The 17,584-nt window shown below is 40.8% G+C and overlaps 1 protein-coding gene across 2 annotated transcripts in view; it reads right to left on the reverse strand.

Moving 5' to 3' along the window:
• Positions 1-16,997, reverse strand: part of clcnk (chloride channel K) — a gene marked incomplete at its 5' end in the record, with an annotated part of 30,160 nt that extends 13,163 nt beyond the window's left edge. Inside the window, 9 exons of one of the 2 annotated variants that reach the window (XM_079675454.1) lie at positions 163-264; positions 552-636; positions 1,544-1,669; positions 2,496-2,571; positions 4,981-5,058; positions 5,170-5,309; positions 11,263-11,391; positions 11,484-11,615; positions 16,853-16,997. In XM_079675454.1, coding sequence (XP_079531580.1) covers positions 163-264; positions 552-636; positions 1,544-1,669; positions 2,496-2,571; positions 4,981-5,058; positions 5,170-5,309; positions 11,263-11,391; positions 11,484-11,615; positions 16,853-16,997 — 1,013 coding nt within the window. Of the gene's footprint in view, positions 1-162; positions 265-551; positions 637-1,543; positions 1,670-2,495; positions 2,572-3,574; positions 3,930-4,980; positions 5,059-5,169; positions 5,310-11,262; positions 11,392-11,483; positions 11,616-16,852 lie in introns of those variants that run through there. The other variant, XM_079675455.1, reaches the window with a different exon arrangement.
• Positions 16,998-17,584: the final 587 nt, after the last annotated feature.

A 17,584-nucleotide genomic window follows, 5' to 3' on the forward strand; every position in this document is an offset into this window, starting at 1 on the left:
TTATCATCAAGCCTTATAAAGTTGTGTATACAGTTGCATAACAGATGGTGAATGGATTTGGGTTGTAAAGCAGTCAGATTTTTGCTACAAAAAAAACTGTGCTTCTGGGACACTGGCCAATCAAATCACTTGAATAGCTAATTACTATAAAAAAGCTCTTACTCTGTGGTTAGCATCTTGTTGAACATTGGGTTTGTTTTAGTGAATTGCAGCATCCAACGATGGCAGGCGAGGTAGCAGCAGCTCACAGCTCCACACAGCAGCCTGGGACAGAAAGCAGACTCAGCGGGACACAAGAGGCTTATTGTAACCCAGGCAGCAAGTCACTATCGGAAGTCATTAGACTTGGACTTGATGAGGGGGAAGCCAGGAAATGATTGGTAACAGAAAATAAGTACTGATTAGACTCGGAAGAAACACAGCAGAACCAGTCAAATCGTTTTGATGATGTGTGATGTAAATACGGATGCCAAATATCAATTTATATGTGTGACACACGGAAAAACATAGGAGTAGTTTAAATATTCAGATGCTCTCGAAAATAAACTCACCCAAGAAAGGCAAATAGTAGAATCTCCAGCGAGTAGAAGGGAATAGCAGCGGGGAAGTTTGTTTTAAACAATGCCTGAGGACTCTCTGTGGACAAAGAAACAAATTGAAATCATCCCTCCAATCTCTTCCAAATGTAATCATCCCTCTCTTTATTGCATTGAGATTTTTATTGAAATTCATGGTCTGTCAGCTTAAGTGTTTTGCTGATTTTGCCAAAGCTAATGTTTCCACTCATTATAATGACAATTAATTAGATCACTGACAACATCACTGACATTACCAAAGCACAACATTAACTCTGAAAAAAAAGTATTGTGTTAGCTGCGCTCAAATGGGACTAATGGGAGAAAGAAATGTTGCTTTTTAATTTAACCATGCTTATTGGCAAACATTTATACAGATTAAAAATTAACCAGAGTTATGTTTGTTAGGATTGTCGCTTGATTGAGTGGTAGAGTCCGCTTAGTGAAATTTCGCTTTCGGTGCAGTGACCACATTCATAATGTAGGCTATATTAGACTAGACCTACAAAACGTGTAGTTTGCCTAAAGTTCCATGTATAAACATAGCTTCCAATGGTAATGCAATACTTAGTTATTAACATAATACATAGCCGTAGCTAATTAGGTAGCTGTAAGGCGCCACACAGTGAATTGGTAGAGGTAAGCTTAGTTAGCTCAGTAAGCTAGCTCAGTTTAGTACATGAGGATTCATTGGTACCAGTCCAGACTACATCCTCAATGTTGTGTAAGTTAAATTTGTTGCTTTTTAAAGAATGATCTGTGCTTATATGTTGAGTTAATGTTGAGATAACGCGTATTTTAAGACTGTGTAGTTTATCCAGGGTTTTGGTATTGACTATCAGCTGATAAGAAACGTTTAACCAAGGTCTTGTTATGTTATTGTGGCTTCTTTTCCTCAGGTCAAGTCGTCAGTGAAGCTTCTCCCTGTTCACCATGAGGGGGTGAGTGCTGATCACAGCCTCCATTACCTTCATCTCCACTCCACACGGAGAATAGGCGGAAGGTCAGCGCCCCACAGGCGGCGGAGAAGAAGCACGGGTAGTAATGCCTCAGGGCGAAGTGAGAACACATCACCTCCACGCTGAATAACACACCTGCAGGAGCAGAGGAGCGTGGGGACAGTAATTAGAGTGAAAATCATAATTTAGCCTGCATGTGTGGCAACAAAAAATATGTTAAAAGGGAAAATAAATATATTCAATGTGTTAATATATATTCAATGTGTTAATTGATAGCACTGGTGGAAGAAGTATTCCGAGTTGATATAATAACTAACTGTCAAATATTGTCATAAGCAAATTACCTTTATCGTATAATCAGTAAAATGTAGTTAAAATATTAAATGTACTTAATACAGAAAAATCTAAATAAAAAATTATACAAAATAGCTAATAACTGTTGGCTAGTTTAATTTACAACACAATATTATATTTTAGTATTTAACTTCTGTGATTTTTATGCAATATCTTTATTTCGCGTAAAATAAACGTAGTAAATAAAAAGTTTAATATTTTCCTCTGAGTAATATATAGTTATATAAAGAAAATACTCAAGTAAAGTACCTCAAAGTACAGTACTTGAGAAAATGCACTTGGTTACATTTCACCACTGATACATAGTCTGATGTTTTACTTTAGTTATGATGCCATTTTGAATGTTTCTTACAGTGTGAGTACAAATGGAGTTTGAAGCTGAGGTGCTGTACCCCCTACAAGGTTTACCTAAATAAAACGGTGAATTGTGAGTATTAAAATGTTAGGTAGAAGGGAATCAAAGGAGAAGGAGGTGAGGGAAAATGATTAATATAATAACATGGCAATTATGTGAAGCAACAAGGAAATAAAAGGTGGAATAGCACAAATCAGCCAGGTGTCAAGACAGATATAGCTTGAGCAGGTAAAAATATTTGTTGTCTTTCACCGGTAATGGGGGCTCCAAAGCAGCTGGCTACACCCACTGCAGCAGCTACAACCAGCATTTCTCCACCAGCTTTTTCCTAAAGGAGAAATGTAGTATAATAAAAAAAAGAATTCTGACCTTTTCAATCCTACACAAAGTAACATTTAGGATTTTCATCAATTAACATAATGACATCACTATGTAAAAGTAATGCTTCTATTGGCCAGCACTCCAACACATTATACATGATATGCAAAGGGTTGGGACATCTCTAAGCAACCATTACATACATTACATTACATTTAGCTGACGCTTTTATCCAAAGCGACTTACAATAAGTGCATTCGACCAACAAGATACAAACTTGAAGAAAACAGAATCATATAAGTACATCAGGGGCCGTATTCACAAAGCATTTTATCTTACCGCTAGGAGTGCTCCTAACTCGCGCTAAAACATTTTACGTAGGAGTTTTTTCTTAAAAGTTATTCACAAAGCCGCTGAGACCTACTCATACTAAGGATAAATCACTAAGAGTGAACTAAGAGTGACGCACCGTTGCTATGGATTACGTCGATTCTCGTGCACGAGTTTAGAAGCGGTCAGTACGGTGATTGGTTGTTCAGAGCAGGCGGTCTCGGTGAAACTCATCCGCAACATCCCACAAACGAGCCCACTAAATCACCGAAAAACAAGGAAATAGCCTAGGCTAGAAATGCATTCCTATCAAATAGTTTTGGACAGTGCAGTTAGCAGAATACACGCATGATGACAAGTTTGTGCAGACCACGATAATGACGTTGTATATGCACGTTAAAGAGAGAGAGCAAACAATACAAATACGTAAATTGCATTAAATCAAGGAGGCAATTAAAAGCACCCTGCAAACTATTATCCAATGAGCATATTTCCAGCACTTAAACACTTTCAATAACAGCCCATACCGCCGTTCAAGTCCCCCTATCATGATGAATGAAAACAATCTGCGTGTTGATGGAATGTACATTCTTTCTATTGACGAACACGTCCTCATCTTTTGATGGCGCAATTATTTTTATGTGCGTCCCGTCAATAGCACCGACCGCACCGGGCATACCTACAATTGCCATGAAGTTGGCTTTGATCCTGTGTAGTTGTTGATTGTCCAAAGGAAACCGGATAAACTGTTGGATGATATGTGGTCTAGAGAGCGCGTTGATGGTTTGGTTTATGGCACGGCTGACTGATGGTTGCGATATTCCTAAATCTTCGGCATTGCAAAGTTGCATTTTCCCTGTTGCTAAATATCGTAGTGTTGCCAAACATTTTATTTCCGGACTAATCGGGTTATTCCTGTTAGTCGGGGATGTTATTGCATCCCGCACTAATTCCACAACAAGTTTGATACCCTCACGATTTTGCCTATATCTCTTGATCAATTCACAGTCTTCCATTGTCTCCAAAACATTTCGTCTCGCAGCCTTTTTCAGATTCTTTGTGAATAGGTCTTACTGAGTTAAGAGTCCTCTCGAGGACTTTTAAGCTCTCCTGAACTTAGGTGCTACTTTTAGGCCTAAAATACTTTGTGAATTGCTCTTAGTGAATAAAATTAGGAGTCCTAAATTTAAGAATGACACGCCCATTATGTTTCGGAGTTCCTCCTAAATTCGCCAGTTAGGAGCTACTTTTAGCCCTAAGATCCTTTGTGAATACGGCCCCAGGTTTCATAGAGCTAAAACATTTCAAGTGCTACTCAACTGGCTTTAGATAAGCAAGTCCTTTATTAGTAGCCTATATAAGTGCTTTGTTAGCAATTCTTTATTAGTAATTCTATCGCTCGAAGTGGAGTCGAAAGAGATGAGTTTTCAGTCTGCCCCGGAAGATGTGCAAGCTGTCTCCTGTCCTGATTTCAATGGGGAGCTCATTCCACCATTTTGGAGCCAGGATAGCAAACCCACGTGTTTTTGCTGATGGGAACTTGGGTCCCCCTCGCAGTGCGGGTGCAGCGAGTCGTTTGGCTGATGCAGAGCGGAGTGCACGTGCTGGGGTGTATAGTTTAACCATGAACAAACACAATAGCTAACTAATCAGTCACTGTAGAAGCGCAAAAAATAAATGTGATACCTGAACATTTGCATAACAGAGTCCCTTTAACTTCACAAATGTTCAAAGGACAGGTTCTACAGTTTCTATTTCTATCAAATATATGTATTTCTTTTATGAAGATGTAAAACAATATTTAACTTCACATTCACTCATGTAGGCTATTCTTTCAGTAGAAATGCGTACACATACATACATCTTTGCTTCTTCTCAAAGCTATTCATTTTCCTTTTAGCCACTATGGGGTAACCTGAAATCATCACTATTGTAATGGTCAGCAAGTACAAACATGAAGAAACATTGTAATTATAACAAAAGGAAATAGCTGGGATTAACTGGGTTTAAGAATGCTAAAAACCATGAGCTAAAGGGCACTAAAAACGATGTGGATAAAGGCTTCATTTTTGAATAACTTTGCTTTTACCTTGTTATTGGCTTGTATGAGATTGCAGAGATTGCTCAGGTAGGCTCCAATCATAGCGGAGAGATGCACAAATGGACCCTGATATTAAGAGGCAAATATTAAGAACTTTGTTTATATCACAATTCATTCCATTTTAAAGAATGGTTGCTTGCTTTGTAAGACAAACATGTACACTGTCTCGTCTCTCACCACTTTGCCCAGGAAAACAGTGCTGCCGGCTGCCAACGTGCAGATAAGGCCCAGGAACTTGGTAGACATGTTAGTGAGAGACAAGTAGTGAGGCATTTTGAAGCCAGCCAGCATGGTCCTCACCTCAGGTATCCCCGAGCCTGAGGGGAAATAAGGTAACAGGCCAATATTTTAAAAATAGTTTTATTGGTTAAAAGAGGTAATAAAGAAATCAGTAAGTGGGCTGCAAGGACAATCAGCAAAAAGTAAGACGAACATAAAGCTTAATCTATTTGTTATTGGTAAAGTTAGGTTTTCATAGCTACTACTACACAATGTTTTTAGTTTCTAGAATCTAAACTTTCTAGAAGTTCAGTCCCATAAATCAAGCACATTTGCCCTTTAACAATACATCTGACAGCTTTTCTCCTTGGCAATAATAGAGCAATGTCTGCATGTCCAAATACTTAATGGTAAGAGGCCATAAACATGAAGCCAACGAGGTAAATGTCTTAAAATGGGGTGCTTGAGGCAAAAGCATTGAGGCAGGTTTAAATGCCCCCTAAATGTAGATCGATTTAAATGTATAATTCATCATCATATCGCACCATGCCCTTTCTGGCACTGCCTTCAAACACAGGATACACAAACATTTAAACCACCAGGATAGAGATCTCTGCGTCCTGGAAATAATCGTTTTTAATGGTTGTTTGTGAGAATGTTAACTATTCATATAATACATCCCCTTTTACCCCTCAAAGATATATCACCCTTTTCCTCTGTGCCATTTACTTTCGATAGAAAAGAAAGATGTCTCTAAAAGGAACATTCTAGATATAGGCTACAGTGCGTTTCTGTCCTTGATCTCATCTTTTTCAAGTATCCTTGTGCAGCACTTAAGATGAAAACCCACTTCATGATACTCTTTCTTCTTTGAGCTTTAGAATGTCATGTGAGATAACTAATTATAATATCTGCTTTTCTTTGTTCAGCATCTACCCTATGCATGACACAAAAGAGTTCCCTGTATATTTTCTTATCACAATTGGTTTCGAATGGTTTCGAATCAAAAAGGTTACGGAAAATCCCCATTTAGGAGCAGAAGTGCATTTGCACACTGAAGTCGTATAATAAACAACATTAAAATGGGAAAAAAAATGGAATCAAATCAAACTCACCAGTGTGTAAAGTCCTCTATTCTAATATTTAACGCTGCTATAAATGTGTAGCTGTTTTTTGGGTAGTGGAAACCACTACTATTCAAAGATAATACTTTTACATTACATTACATTGCATTTAGCTGACGCTTTTATCCAAAGCGACTTACAATAAGTACATTCGACCAGGAAGATACAACCAAGAAGATGTATAAGTACATCAGGTTTCATAGAGCCAAACATTTCAAGTGCTACTCAACTGGCTTTAGATAAGCCAGTCCTTTATTAGTATATAAGTGCTTTGTTAGTAATTCTATCGCTCGAAGTGGAGTCGAAAGAGATGAGTTTTCAGTCTGCGCCGGAAGATGTGCAAGCTATCTGCTGTCCTGATTTCAATGGGGAGCTCATTCCACCATTTTGGAGCCAGGATAGCAAATCCACGTGTTTTTGCTGATGGGAACTTGGGTCCCCCTCGCAGTGCGGGTGCAGCGAGCTGTTTGGCTGATGCAGAGCGGAGTGCACGTGCTGGGGTGTACGGTTTAACCATGTCCTGGATGTAGGAAGGGCCAGATCCATTCACAGCATGGTAGGCAAGTACCAGTGTCTTGAAGTGGATTCTAGCAGTTACCGGAAGCCAGTGAAGGGAGCGGAGGAGCGGCATGGTGTGGGAGAATTTAGGAAGGTTGAAGACCAAACGAGCCGCTGCATTCTGGATGAGCTGCAGAGGTCGGATGGCATGATGCAGGTAGACCAGCCAGGAGGGAGTTGCAGTAGTCTAGGCGTGAGATGACGAGAGCCTGGACCAGAACCTGCGCTGTTTTCTGGGCCAGCTGGGGACGTATCCCTCTGATGTTGTAAAGCGTGTATCTGCAGCAGCGAGTTGTAGCAGCGATGTTTGCAGTGAAGGACAGTTTGTTATCTAGGATCACACCCAGATTCCTTGCAGTCTGAGTCGGGGAAACAACAGAGGTGCCGATGTTGATTGTTACGTCAAGAGTGGGACAATCTTTTCCCGGAAGGAAAAGCAGTTCAGTCTTGTCAAGGTTGAGCTTGAGGTGATGAGCAGACATCCACTGAGAGATGTCTGCTAGGCAAGCAGAGATGCGTGCGACGACCTGGGTCTCTGAGCGTGAAAAGGACAGAATTAGTTGGGTGTCGTCAGCGTAGCAGTGGTATGAAAAACAATGCAGGCTAATGACAGATCCGAGCGAGTTTGTGTTCAAGAAGAAGAGGAGGGGACCAAGAACAGAGCCCTGAGGGACCCCTGTAGTTAATTGACAAGAGTCAGACTCGGACCCTCTCCAAGTTACGCTGTAGGTACGGTCTTTGAGATATGAGGTGAGGAGGGAAAGTGCAGTGCCTGAGACTCCAAGTTCTTGGAGAGTGTGAAGGAGGATCTGATGGTTCACCGTGTCGAATGCAGCAGACAGGTCCAGAAGGATGATGACAGAGGAGAGGGATGCTGCTTTAGCAGTGTGCAGTTCCTCAGAAACAGCAAGGAGAGCAGTTTCTGTTGAGTGACCTGCCTTGAAACCAGACTGGTGCGGATCCAGAAGGTTGTTCTGATGGAGATAACAGGAGAGTTTTTTAAAGACAGCGCGTTCAAGTGTTTTTGAAAGGAACGGGAGGAGAGAGACAGGCCTGTAGTTTATAACATCAGACGGGTTGAGAGTGGGTTTCTTTAGGAGAGGGTTTACTCTTGCCTCCTTGAGACTGTTTGGAAAGTGACCAGAAGTTAAAGAAGTGTTGATGAAATGGGTGAGAAACGGTAAAATATCAGGAGCGATAGTCTGAAGGAGGTTTGAAGGGACAGGGTCCAAAGGACAGGTTGTAGGACGGGCAGAAGTAATGAAGGTAAGAACCTCACTTGGATAGAGAGGGGAGAAGGAGGTCAGTGTGTGGGTGAAAGGAGGGTCTGGTGACCCAGCGGTGAGTAAAGGTGAGTCAGAAAAAGAAGAGCGAATATCATCAACCTTTTTTTCAAAGTAGTTAACAAAGTCGCTTGACAGAAGGGAGGAGGGGGAAGGGGCTTTGGGGCGGTCCAAGAGGGTGGAGAAGATTGAAAATAGTTGTTTGGGATCGGAATAGGAAGATTGGATCTTATCTTGAAAGAAAGTGCTTTTTGCCTGAGAGATGGAAGCAGAGAAAGAGGAGAGGAGAGCCTGATAGGTTAGGAGGTCGTCATGGTGTTTGGATTTCCACCGTTTCCGCTCTGCTGCCCTAAGGATGGTTCTATTAGCACGCAGTGCGTCATTTAGCCAGGGAGCAGGAGGGGACTGACGAGCCTGTCGAGTTGTGAGAGGACAGAGAGAGTCCAGAGAGGATGAGAGAGTAGAGAGGAGAGTTTCTGCAGCAGAGTTTGGAGGCAGGAGTTGGAACGAATCAGAGGAAGGGAGGGCTGAGAGCACAGATGAGGCAAAGGTAGAAGGGGAGAGGGAACAAAGGTTACGGCGGACAGGGGCAGGATGAGAAGAGATTAGTTTGTTATGTTTGGAAAGGGGTAGAGAGAATGAAATGAAGAAGTGATCGGATGTGTGGAGCGGGTATACAGAGGTTAGAAGTAGTGCAGTTCCTTGAGAATATGAGATCAAGGACATTGCCAGCGTTATGAGTTGGTGGGGATGGAGACAGTGAGAAAGCAAAGGTGGTTAACAGAGATGTTAGTTCATCTATCTTCCGTGTCTGGAGGTTGAAGTCTCCGAGAAGTACAGCGGGAGGGCCAGTTTCAGGGATGTGTGAGAGGAGATTATCTAATTCCTCCAAGAAGTCCCCCAAGGCGCCTGGTGGACGGTAGAGAACAACAATTGTTAATTGTATAGGATGGGTTACTGTGACGGCATGGAATTCAAAGGTGGAAGGAGTGAAGTTAGGTAGCTTGAAGAGGGAAAAGCTCCATTTGGGAGAGAGCAGGAGACCAGTGCCACCTCCTCTGCCAGAGGGTCTGGGTGTATCGGAGAAGGAATATGCTGTGGAGAGAGCTGCTGGAGTGGATGTGCTGGATGGAGTAATCCAGGTCTCAGTGAGAGCAAGGAAATCCAGAGACTGCAGGGAAGCGTAGCCAGAGATGAAGTCAGCCTTAGGAACAGCTGACTGGCAGTTCCACAGGCCCCCTGAAACGAGATGTTGGATCTCAGTAGAGCATGTGGGATAGAGGAGAGCAGGCCGGTTATATCGATTAGGAGATACACAGGGCCAGTGATAATTGCGAGAAGACACATGAACAGGAATGGAGAAAATACAAATGATTATACTGTAGCATGAGGGGCTAGAAAAACAAATGAAATAAAATAAAATACTAGAGATACTTAGCTCAATCAAAGTAGGATTTGCCTCCTCTTTGCCTCCCTCGTGACTCCCGCAGGACTCCAATGTCTTTGTCAGTCTTCGTCTGGCTGACGCTCCAGGAAAGAGCTACCTAAGATGGACACCTGATTGCTGAGTTCTCACAGCTGTGGGGGCACGCCCCTCTAATTAGTTAACTCTCTTCAGCTGATGGGCGACAGCGGAGTGTTCCTGCCTATTGTAATGCAGGGTTGAGGCGCGTGACCCACTGAGACCTGTGTAACAGGTTGAGTTGAGCAGATCTGAGATTTAAAACCTCTCAAAAGCGCCGTTTTAGCTACAATAACTACAGAACAATTATACAGAGTAGAATAAATGAAACAGAGAAGTCTATTTAAACAAGAATATAACTTACAGTGATTGCTGAGTCAGTAGGTAGTGTCCTCACCCGGTCAAGATGCACATAATTATGGCGCATTTCCACTACAGCGCGGTTTAAGCGTGCCGTGCCCGGCCCGTCTTTGGTTGCGTTTCCAATAGGCGTAGTTCCGGCTAGCGGGTACTTTTTCACAGTTTTGTGGCTCTCCAAAATCGAGGTTCTTTCCGGGCCAACAACCGGGCTGAGTATGCTAAACTAGTGAGAGAATCGCTGGCAACTACAACAAAATGAACATATTTTACCGTGATTTAATTGTAATACACATTTCAAAATGATGCCGAAGTAACAACATACTGATACCGTTTAGTAAAAACCATGTATTAATGCTTTGAAAAGTCTCCATGTTTTTTGAATGGAGATCGGCTAAGCTAACGTTGTATATGCTCCGACCGTCCACACACACAACAACGGCCTACAGACATAAATAAACCAGCGACTGTATTCGCCATGACACAGACAGTCTGTGGTTTGTACTTGTTTAACTTTTGTCTAGTTCCTGAACAGATATGAGGAGCTGTGAGCTCTGAGAGCTAACAGCTAACGGCTGATGTTGGTTTTGTGTTTCGCATTGAAGATGACGTCACGGCTCCACCTACACTGCGTTACTATAGTTACTACCACAGCTACTAAACTCTAATGGAAACACAGCATAAAGTGAGCCTGGCCTACCAAGGCCTAACTATAACGTACTAAGCCGTGTGAGGCCCTGCAGTGGAAATGCGCCATAAGTGAGTACAAAATACTCACTAAGTATTACCTTTGAAGTTGATTTGGCACAAGTCTCTCCATTGTAGTCCTTTGTTTATTTCCGTAACAAAGTGACATCACTACGTGCTTCTATTGGCTAGCGCTCCAACACATTTTACGTGATAGGTGAAGGGGACATCTCTAAGCGGTTGACCAATCACAACAGAGCCGTCCAGCTAACCAATCAGAGAAGACTGGACTCTGGTTTAAGACAGAGGGTGAAAAGAGGTGCTGCAGCACAGGTAGTATGAGAAAAATAAAGAGCTTTTTGAACATTAAAGCATGTAAACATTTCACAGTAGAGACACAAATTACAATTATGAAACCTGAAAATGTGCATAATAGGGCCCCTTTAATTAATTTGAAATGGTGTTGGCGTCCACCTGACAAATCCGCTTTTTGTTCGGTTTTTGGTGTCCACCAAGGGAAATATCTTGCCCTTTAGATGCTAACTTGTCACTAACTTCATAACTGTTGGCTGTTACAGACCTGTGGAGAAGGGACAGATGTTGTGGGAAAACGACGATGCGACAGCACAGAGGCATGCTGGGTAAAGAGTCCAGCAGAAGAACTGCAGCAGACTGTTGCCCTCCAGCTTCATGTAAAGCCCCCGGTGAGCTACAAATAGAGTGAAAGACAAACATTTATATGACAAGTGTGTTGCTCATTCATTTATATTGTCTCCAGTAATTGAGTGCATGTGTGTGTACCTGTCAGCAGTTTTGTCACGCTGAGGTCCATCAGAAAGCTGAGGATGGCAGTGAAAACACCTAGAGCAGCGTAGCCATACCACTCTATCCCACACACTGCTCCCAGACAACACCTCAGCTTCAACAGCCACTCTAAGCACACACACACATATTGGTTAGTCTTCCTAAAGTTTTATTTGTGAGGCATGCAAATATAACAATCAAGTGAAAAACCATGTATAGAGATGTATTCAAAACGACTATGTAGAGCTTGATTTTGTAAACCCAAGCAAGAGCATTGTACCAAGTTAATTGTATCTAGTGAAAAGGGGCTTCAAGAATGTATGTATATACATTTTCAATATGGACGCAAATATCAATAGAAATATAAACAAGCAGCCCCTAATTGAAAATATCTGCTAAAATGTTTTAACACGTATGAAATGGAAATACAGCATACAGATGGAGCATTGAATTTCGGACTCCAGTTTACAGCTTCCTGCCTACCACCAGCCAAAGACCAGTATAGAGGAATGTTAAGCCCTCCCACTATTTTCCAAGAGGGCGTTGCCAGATTTTCAATTTCAGGTTTTAACCAGGAGATGGCGCTTCATTCACAAATACAGAAAGACAAGTTTCATGGACTTTCAGTTGTGTTTTGAAGAGCATTTTAACACATCGATATTTTAGATCAACTAAAGTATATCTAATCTTGTAATTCAATAATATATAGTCTTTATATATTAAATAATCATAATTATAATGTAAATGTTTACATTACACTTCTTTATTTGTTATGCTCATACTTTAACCTTTACAATCGTTTGCTTTAATATGCAGTATATATTTGTGTTTGCTTCCCCTGCTCCCTTTCGGACATATACTGTATGATTTATTATTATTATTAATATGAAGATATTATTAAGATAAGATAAGATGTTACTTTATTGATTGAACATTTTAGTTTAGAATGTGCTGTCCCACGGTAATTCAGAAGGCTCACATGTCACATTCCGACCATTATTTAAAACAATAGGTGCTTTCACACCTTCTACAGTTTGATTTGTATAGAGGGAGCTCTGTCAGTTTTCGAATGACCCATTTGCTTTCGGGGAGCCCTATTTTTCAGAGCACATCCTGCTACTAAATATGTCACACGCACGCTCTGTTGACTGGCGCAGCAGCGCGGATGCGATCAATTGCTATAAAAACACTCTTCTACTAATACAGACGGTGTCACTATGCCGGCGGATGTGGCCGTTGTTGAAGCCTCTTCAGGCTCCGCATCGGCAGGCCTCTCCCTCGGTGTGGAGCTGTCAAACTCGACCCTAACGCCGCTTACAGCCGGCCAACTAAAAGTTGTTTTCCGTTCACGTTGTCATTTTTAGACTCCTTCGCTTCTTTGCTTGTGAATCCAAAAGCTGTGACGCTTGGCTGTTTTCGTTTTGCCATATTTTTTTATTACACAGCCAGAGTTAAAAAAATATCAATATGAACATTTCAAATACCGCGCCGGCATCACCGCCATAATCATAGCAACGTAAGTAAGAATGCAGCGCCGCCACATACAGATGGCAACACCCAGACATATTCACAAATATAAAACAAATATTCAGAAACTGTAATGAACAATAAATATTATTTATTTCAAGAACTGTTATTTACAGAAACTCAACATTTCTAATCTGTGTGACACAAAATATGCACGACTGTTTTGGGCTCCCCCTATTTATCTCAAAGTCAGCCTTCAGGGGAGCTCCCTCCCTCTTCGGGGGAGCCAAGCTCCTCCTAGCTCCCCCCCATTTCGAACAGTGTCTGTGGCTGAATGGCCAGCGATTAGGTGTGGCGCATTTGTCATAGGTGATCAGAGCTAACTGCCTGCCGTTAGATTTCATTTAAAAAACAGATCTGATTTTAAGACTATTTCTGCGCTCATAAAGAATGATAAGAATAAGAATAATGCGTATTGAACTGGTTTCATTAATTAGTGAGTTTATTTAATACTAGAACCGCCAATCGGGTCAATTTGTGTGATGTGTTGTTGTGTGTGTGCAATGTAACTTTTTTTCAATAAAATATTAAAGTCTCCCAGTCCCTGACTTTTCCTGAAAGTGTGTTATGTAGCACCCTATGTTGTTAAAAATTGCATTCTAATTGCGGGATTTGACGGGTTTAGGTAGGCCTATACAAAAACCTCTGGCGGTTCTAGTGTTAAGGTAATTAGGTACAGTAGAAGCCCTTTTTTTATCAGTAACGAATTTAGCAGTTGAACATAAAAGTCAACTAACTGGGGGTCACTTGCAATGACAGTGTTGTGTCTAACTGTAAGCTTGTCACTCAGAGTAACCTACCGTTAATTTAGCTGCTGGAGAAGAAAGATCAAGGGGGGAGGGGGGGAGAGAGCTGTGGTTGATGGGCCATTAGTTGTGTAAATACACAGCTGAGAGCTGCCGTTTCATTCAGACTGTTTAAAAAACTGTAACAACGGACTATTTTTCTTAGCGGATGCATGTCAATTTAAATCAATACATACAACTATTTTTTAAATCAATACATACAACTATTTTTTAAATCAATAAAAAATGTTTCTAAATCCATAAAAGCATTTCAATTAATATTGGGAGTCATGTCGTTACTTTGTTGAGAATTTGGCCGTGTAATAAGCGGGATAATTTGCAGCGACTTGTTCGTTATGGGGAAAATAACACCCGTCATGTGTGTGTAGTAGAGGTGTGTGTGGTTAAAACACTTTCATGAAGTGAAGGAATTTCCTTCTATAAAACAGCTGTGGGCAGCAGTGAGTGTCACGGACATGAATTCATAGATCAAGGCAGACTGGTGCACACACTCTCCTGTCCTGCCAGGCGACACGCCCGTTCTAAGCCGTGTCCCTCACTCCTCACATCCCAAGCATCCCCACAAGTGTATTATGTTGTTACATCGTTTCAGATGTTATGTTTCAGTTGTGCTCTGTCTATGTTCAGTGATGCAAACTTGTCACCTTTCGGCGAAATTCGCCGTTTTGAATCCAAAATAAGTCGTTTGTGTGATTCATGTAGATCTGCAATACAAATATTTTTGGGGTATGGGGGGGGCTGGGACCCGGAGTAATCTGCGGCCGTGAGCTGTTATGTGCCATCATGACACGCATGGTGTTCTTTTTTTATATATTATAATGAAGTACGAGCTGTGTGCACGAGTCTTCCTGCCTGTCGGCTCTGCTCTGTATAATAAGGCTCTGCTGCTCCGAGATGATGGTCTAGCTTCAGCAGCTACATTACCTACGGGTGCGTTCGTTAATATTAACTGTGCGTCCGGAGTCACTGTGGCACAGACTGGACCGCTGGTGAACAGCTGTTAGAACGGGCCGTTCAGGTGTTCAGAGCAGAGCTCCCTGTCGGAGCGGCAGAGCGTGATGTGAACTGAAAAGTTTTTCTGTGGCAATATTATTTAAGGAATCGTTGAGCTAGCTAGCTAGCATACATTGTCACTATCTGCTAACGTTAGCTTTAGCCTTCTATTTCTAATAGTTTTTTTCATAGGCTATAAACGGAGGTGGTATAAGTATATATATTGTACTTGAGTAAAAGTAGAAGCACTCAGATCTTGTACTTGAGTAAAAGTAATAGTCCCAGAGTGTAGGAATACTCTGTTACAGTAAAAGTCCTGCATTCAAAATGTTCCTCAAGTAAAAGTAGAAAAGTATTATCATCAAAATATAGTGAAAGTAGCGACAGTAAAAGTAGTCATTGTGCAGATTGGTCCATTTCAGAATAATAGATATGATATGTTTTATAATGATTGATCATGAAAGTGTTCTCAAAGCTGCTAAAGGTGCAGCTAGTTTGAATGACTTTGTATACTGCAGGGTAGCTTGTGGATTTACTCCAGGTGGAACTAAAGTCTGATTTAACACTTGATTATATTTCACTTAATTAATCCAGATCTGTGAAGTAACTAAAGGTATTAAATACATGTAGTGGAGTCAAAGTACACCATGTACCTCTGAACTGTAGTGGAGTAGAAGAACAAAGTAGCAAAACATTGAAATACTTAAATAAAGTACAAGTATCTCAAAATTGTGCCCAAGTATAGTACTTGTTGAGTTTATGAACTTAGTTACTTTACACCATGTGGCTATAAAGATAAAAAGACTTAAGCCTTGCACAGAGGCCTGAAAATACATTTTCAAAATGCTCAACAGTGCTGCCAAAATTATAAACTGACTGCTCCACAATTTGAAATAAATGCTTTTATATATTTCTATTATGTGACTCTTTGGCGTTTCTGTTATTATTAACACTGCTGCTTTAGTTGTTCTGACTGCTAAACTCCTCTGTCATTCCGTGGGGTGGGGGAGCCGGGGGCTCGGATCCTTGTCACTTTTTTCATACCTGATGAGTTTGCATCCCTGTATGTTAAAAAGCCTCAGTCACCTTAATTCATGTAATAAAAACATCTCAGGTCAGTAACACTCAAAGCTAAATGTGCAATACCATGTTCAGCTATGTTACTATTTATAATGTTATTGTTGTTACATCAGAAGATGTACATATTGAAATGATTTCTTAACTTACAGTAGGCTATTTTTTACAATGTGTGTTGGAAGGATTTATTAAATTACAATGAATATTGTCATTGTTGAAGGCTTTTAGAGAAGGGTGAACTATAAGCCTGAATTACATAACATTTTATACCTAAAAAAATAAAAGCCACAATAAATAAGTCACAATTATTGTAGTTATTTTTACCTCCCGTATTGCTTTCAACCCACCAGCTTTTATGGTGTTGTTACGTCACTAACTGTAAGCTTGTCAGTCTATGGTCACTCAGAGTAACCTACTGTTAATTTAGCTGCTGGAGAAGAAAGATCAGGGGGGGAGGGGGGGAGAGAGCTGTGGTTGATGGGCCATTAGTTGTGTAAATACACAGCTGAGAGCTGCCGTTTCATTCAGACTGTTTAAAAAACTGTAACAACGGACTATTTTTCTTAGCGGATGCATGTGAATTTAAATCAATACATACAACTATTTTTTAAATCAATAAAAACATTTTCTAAATCCATAAAAGCATTTCAATTAATATTGGGAGTCATATCGTTACTTTGTTGAGAATGTGGCCATGTAATAAGCGGGATAATTTGCAGCGACTTGTTCTTTATGGGGAAAATAACACCCTTCATCCAGATGAGGATCCCTCCGCTACACTTTGGGATCCTGATCGACCGACGAAACTCCATTAAAATATACATATTTTTGGTAGTAATATAATGAATCATGTCTTTAAGGTCAAACAATATCACAAGAAGATGACATGGAAAAAGCTCCTCTATAGTGCATTGATTGGGTCAGCATTGATCCTGTTTAAATGGTTTTCCACTTTGGTCTGACCTTTGGTAGTAGCGCGGAACCGTCGGCATGGTTTCCATGGATCAGCAAGGAGCGGACTCTTATTATGGGATGTTTCTGATTGACTTTCTCGCTCCCTGTTCTCTCCGATGATTTCACTCCCAGGAGCCTCATCCAGGCTTTTCATTTTGTTGTGAAGTGTTGTTCTAATTGTTTGAAGAATAAGGGCTAAAACAAACAATGATTCAATGATAATAGGGAAAAAGATTAATGCAAAATAACTACTTCACGCGTATTTTTATAAAAAAAGAGGCAAACTCACCTTCTGTTTGGAATGAAAGTGTTTTTTCTGTCCGCATATGTTCCCGTAGTATAGGTGTACCTCCACTGACCTCTGTTCAGGTATTAGCATATAAGGGATGGAACAGTCACGGTTGACAGGGTAGCTAATATTAACTCTTTGGAGGAACAAGTGCCCTTCATCTGTCTTTATTGTGGAAAAGCATTTTGAGAAACATTTTCATGCTACTCAGCGTTTTAATAGGATTTACGGTGGTGTTATCAACCATACTGCAGAAAAATAAATAACTAATCTCATAAAAGCTGTTCCAATTTATCTCATGAGACACCAGAACAGGTTTAAATACTGGTGATTATAATGATCTTATATCTGTTTTGTTACAGTAAGAAATATTTGTGGACAGATGTAACCCAAAGGACAGAAACAAATTGATAACAGACACCCAGTTATTTGTAGATATATACCCAGTAAAA

Source organism: Notothenia rossii, assembly GCF_949606895.1.
Source record: "Notothenia rossii genome assembly, chromosome: 4".
NCBI lineage: Eukaryota > Metazoa > Chordata > Actinopteri > Perciformes > Nototheniidae > Notothenia > Notothenia rossii.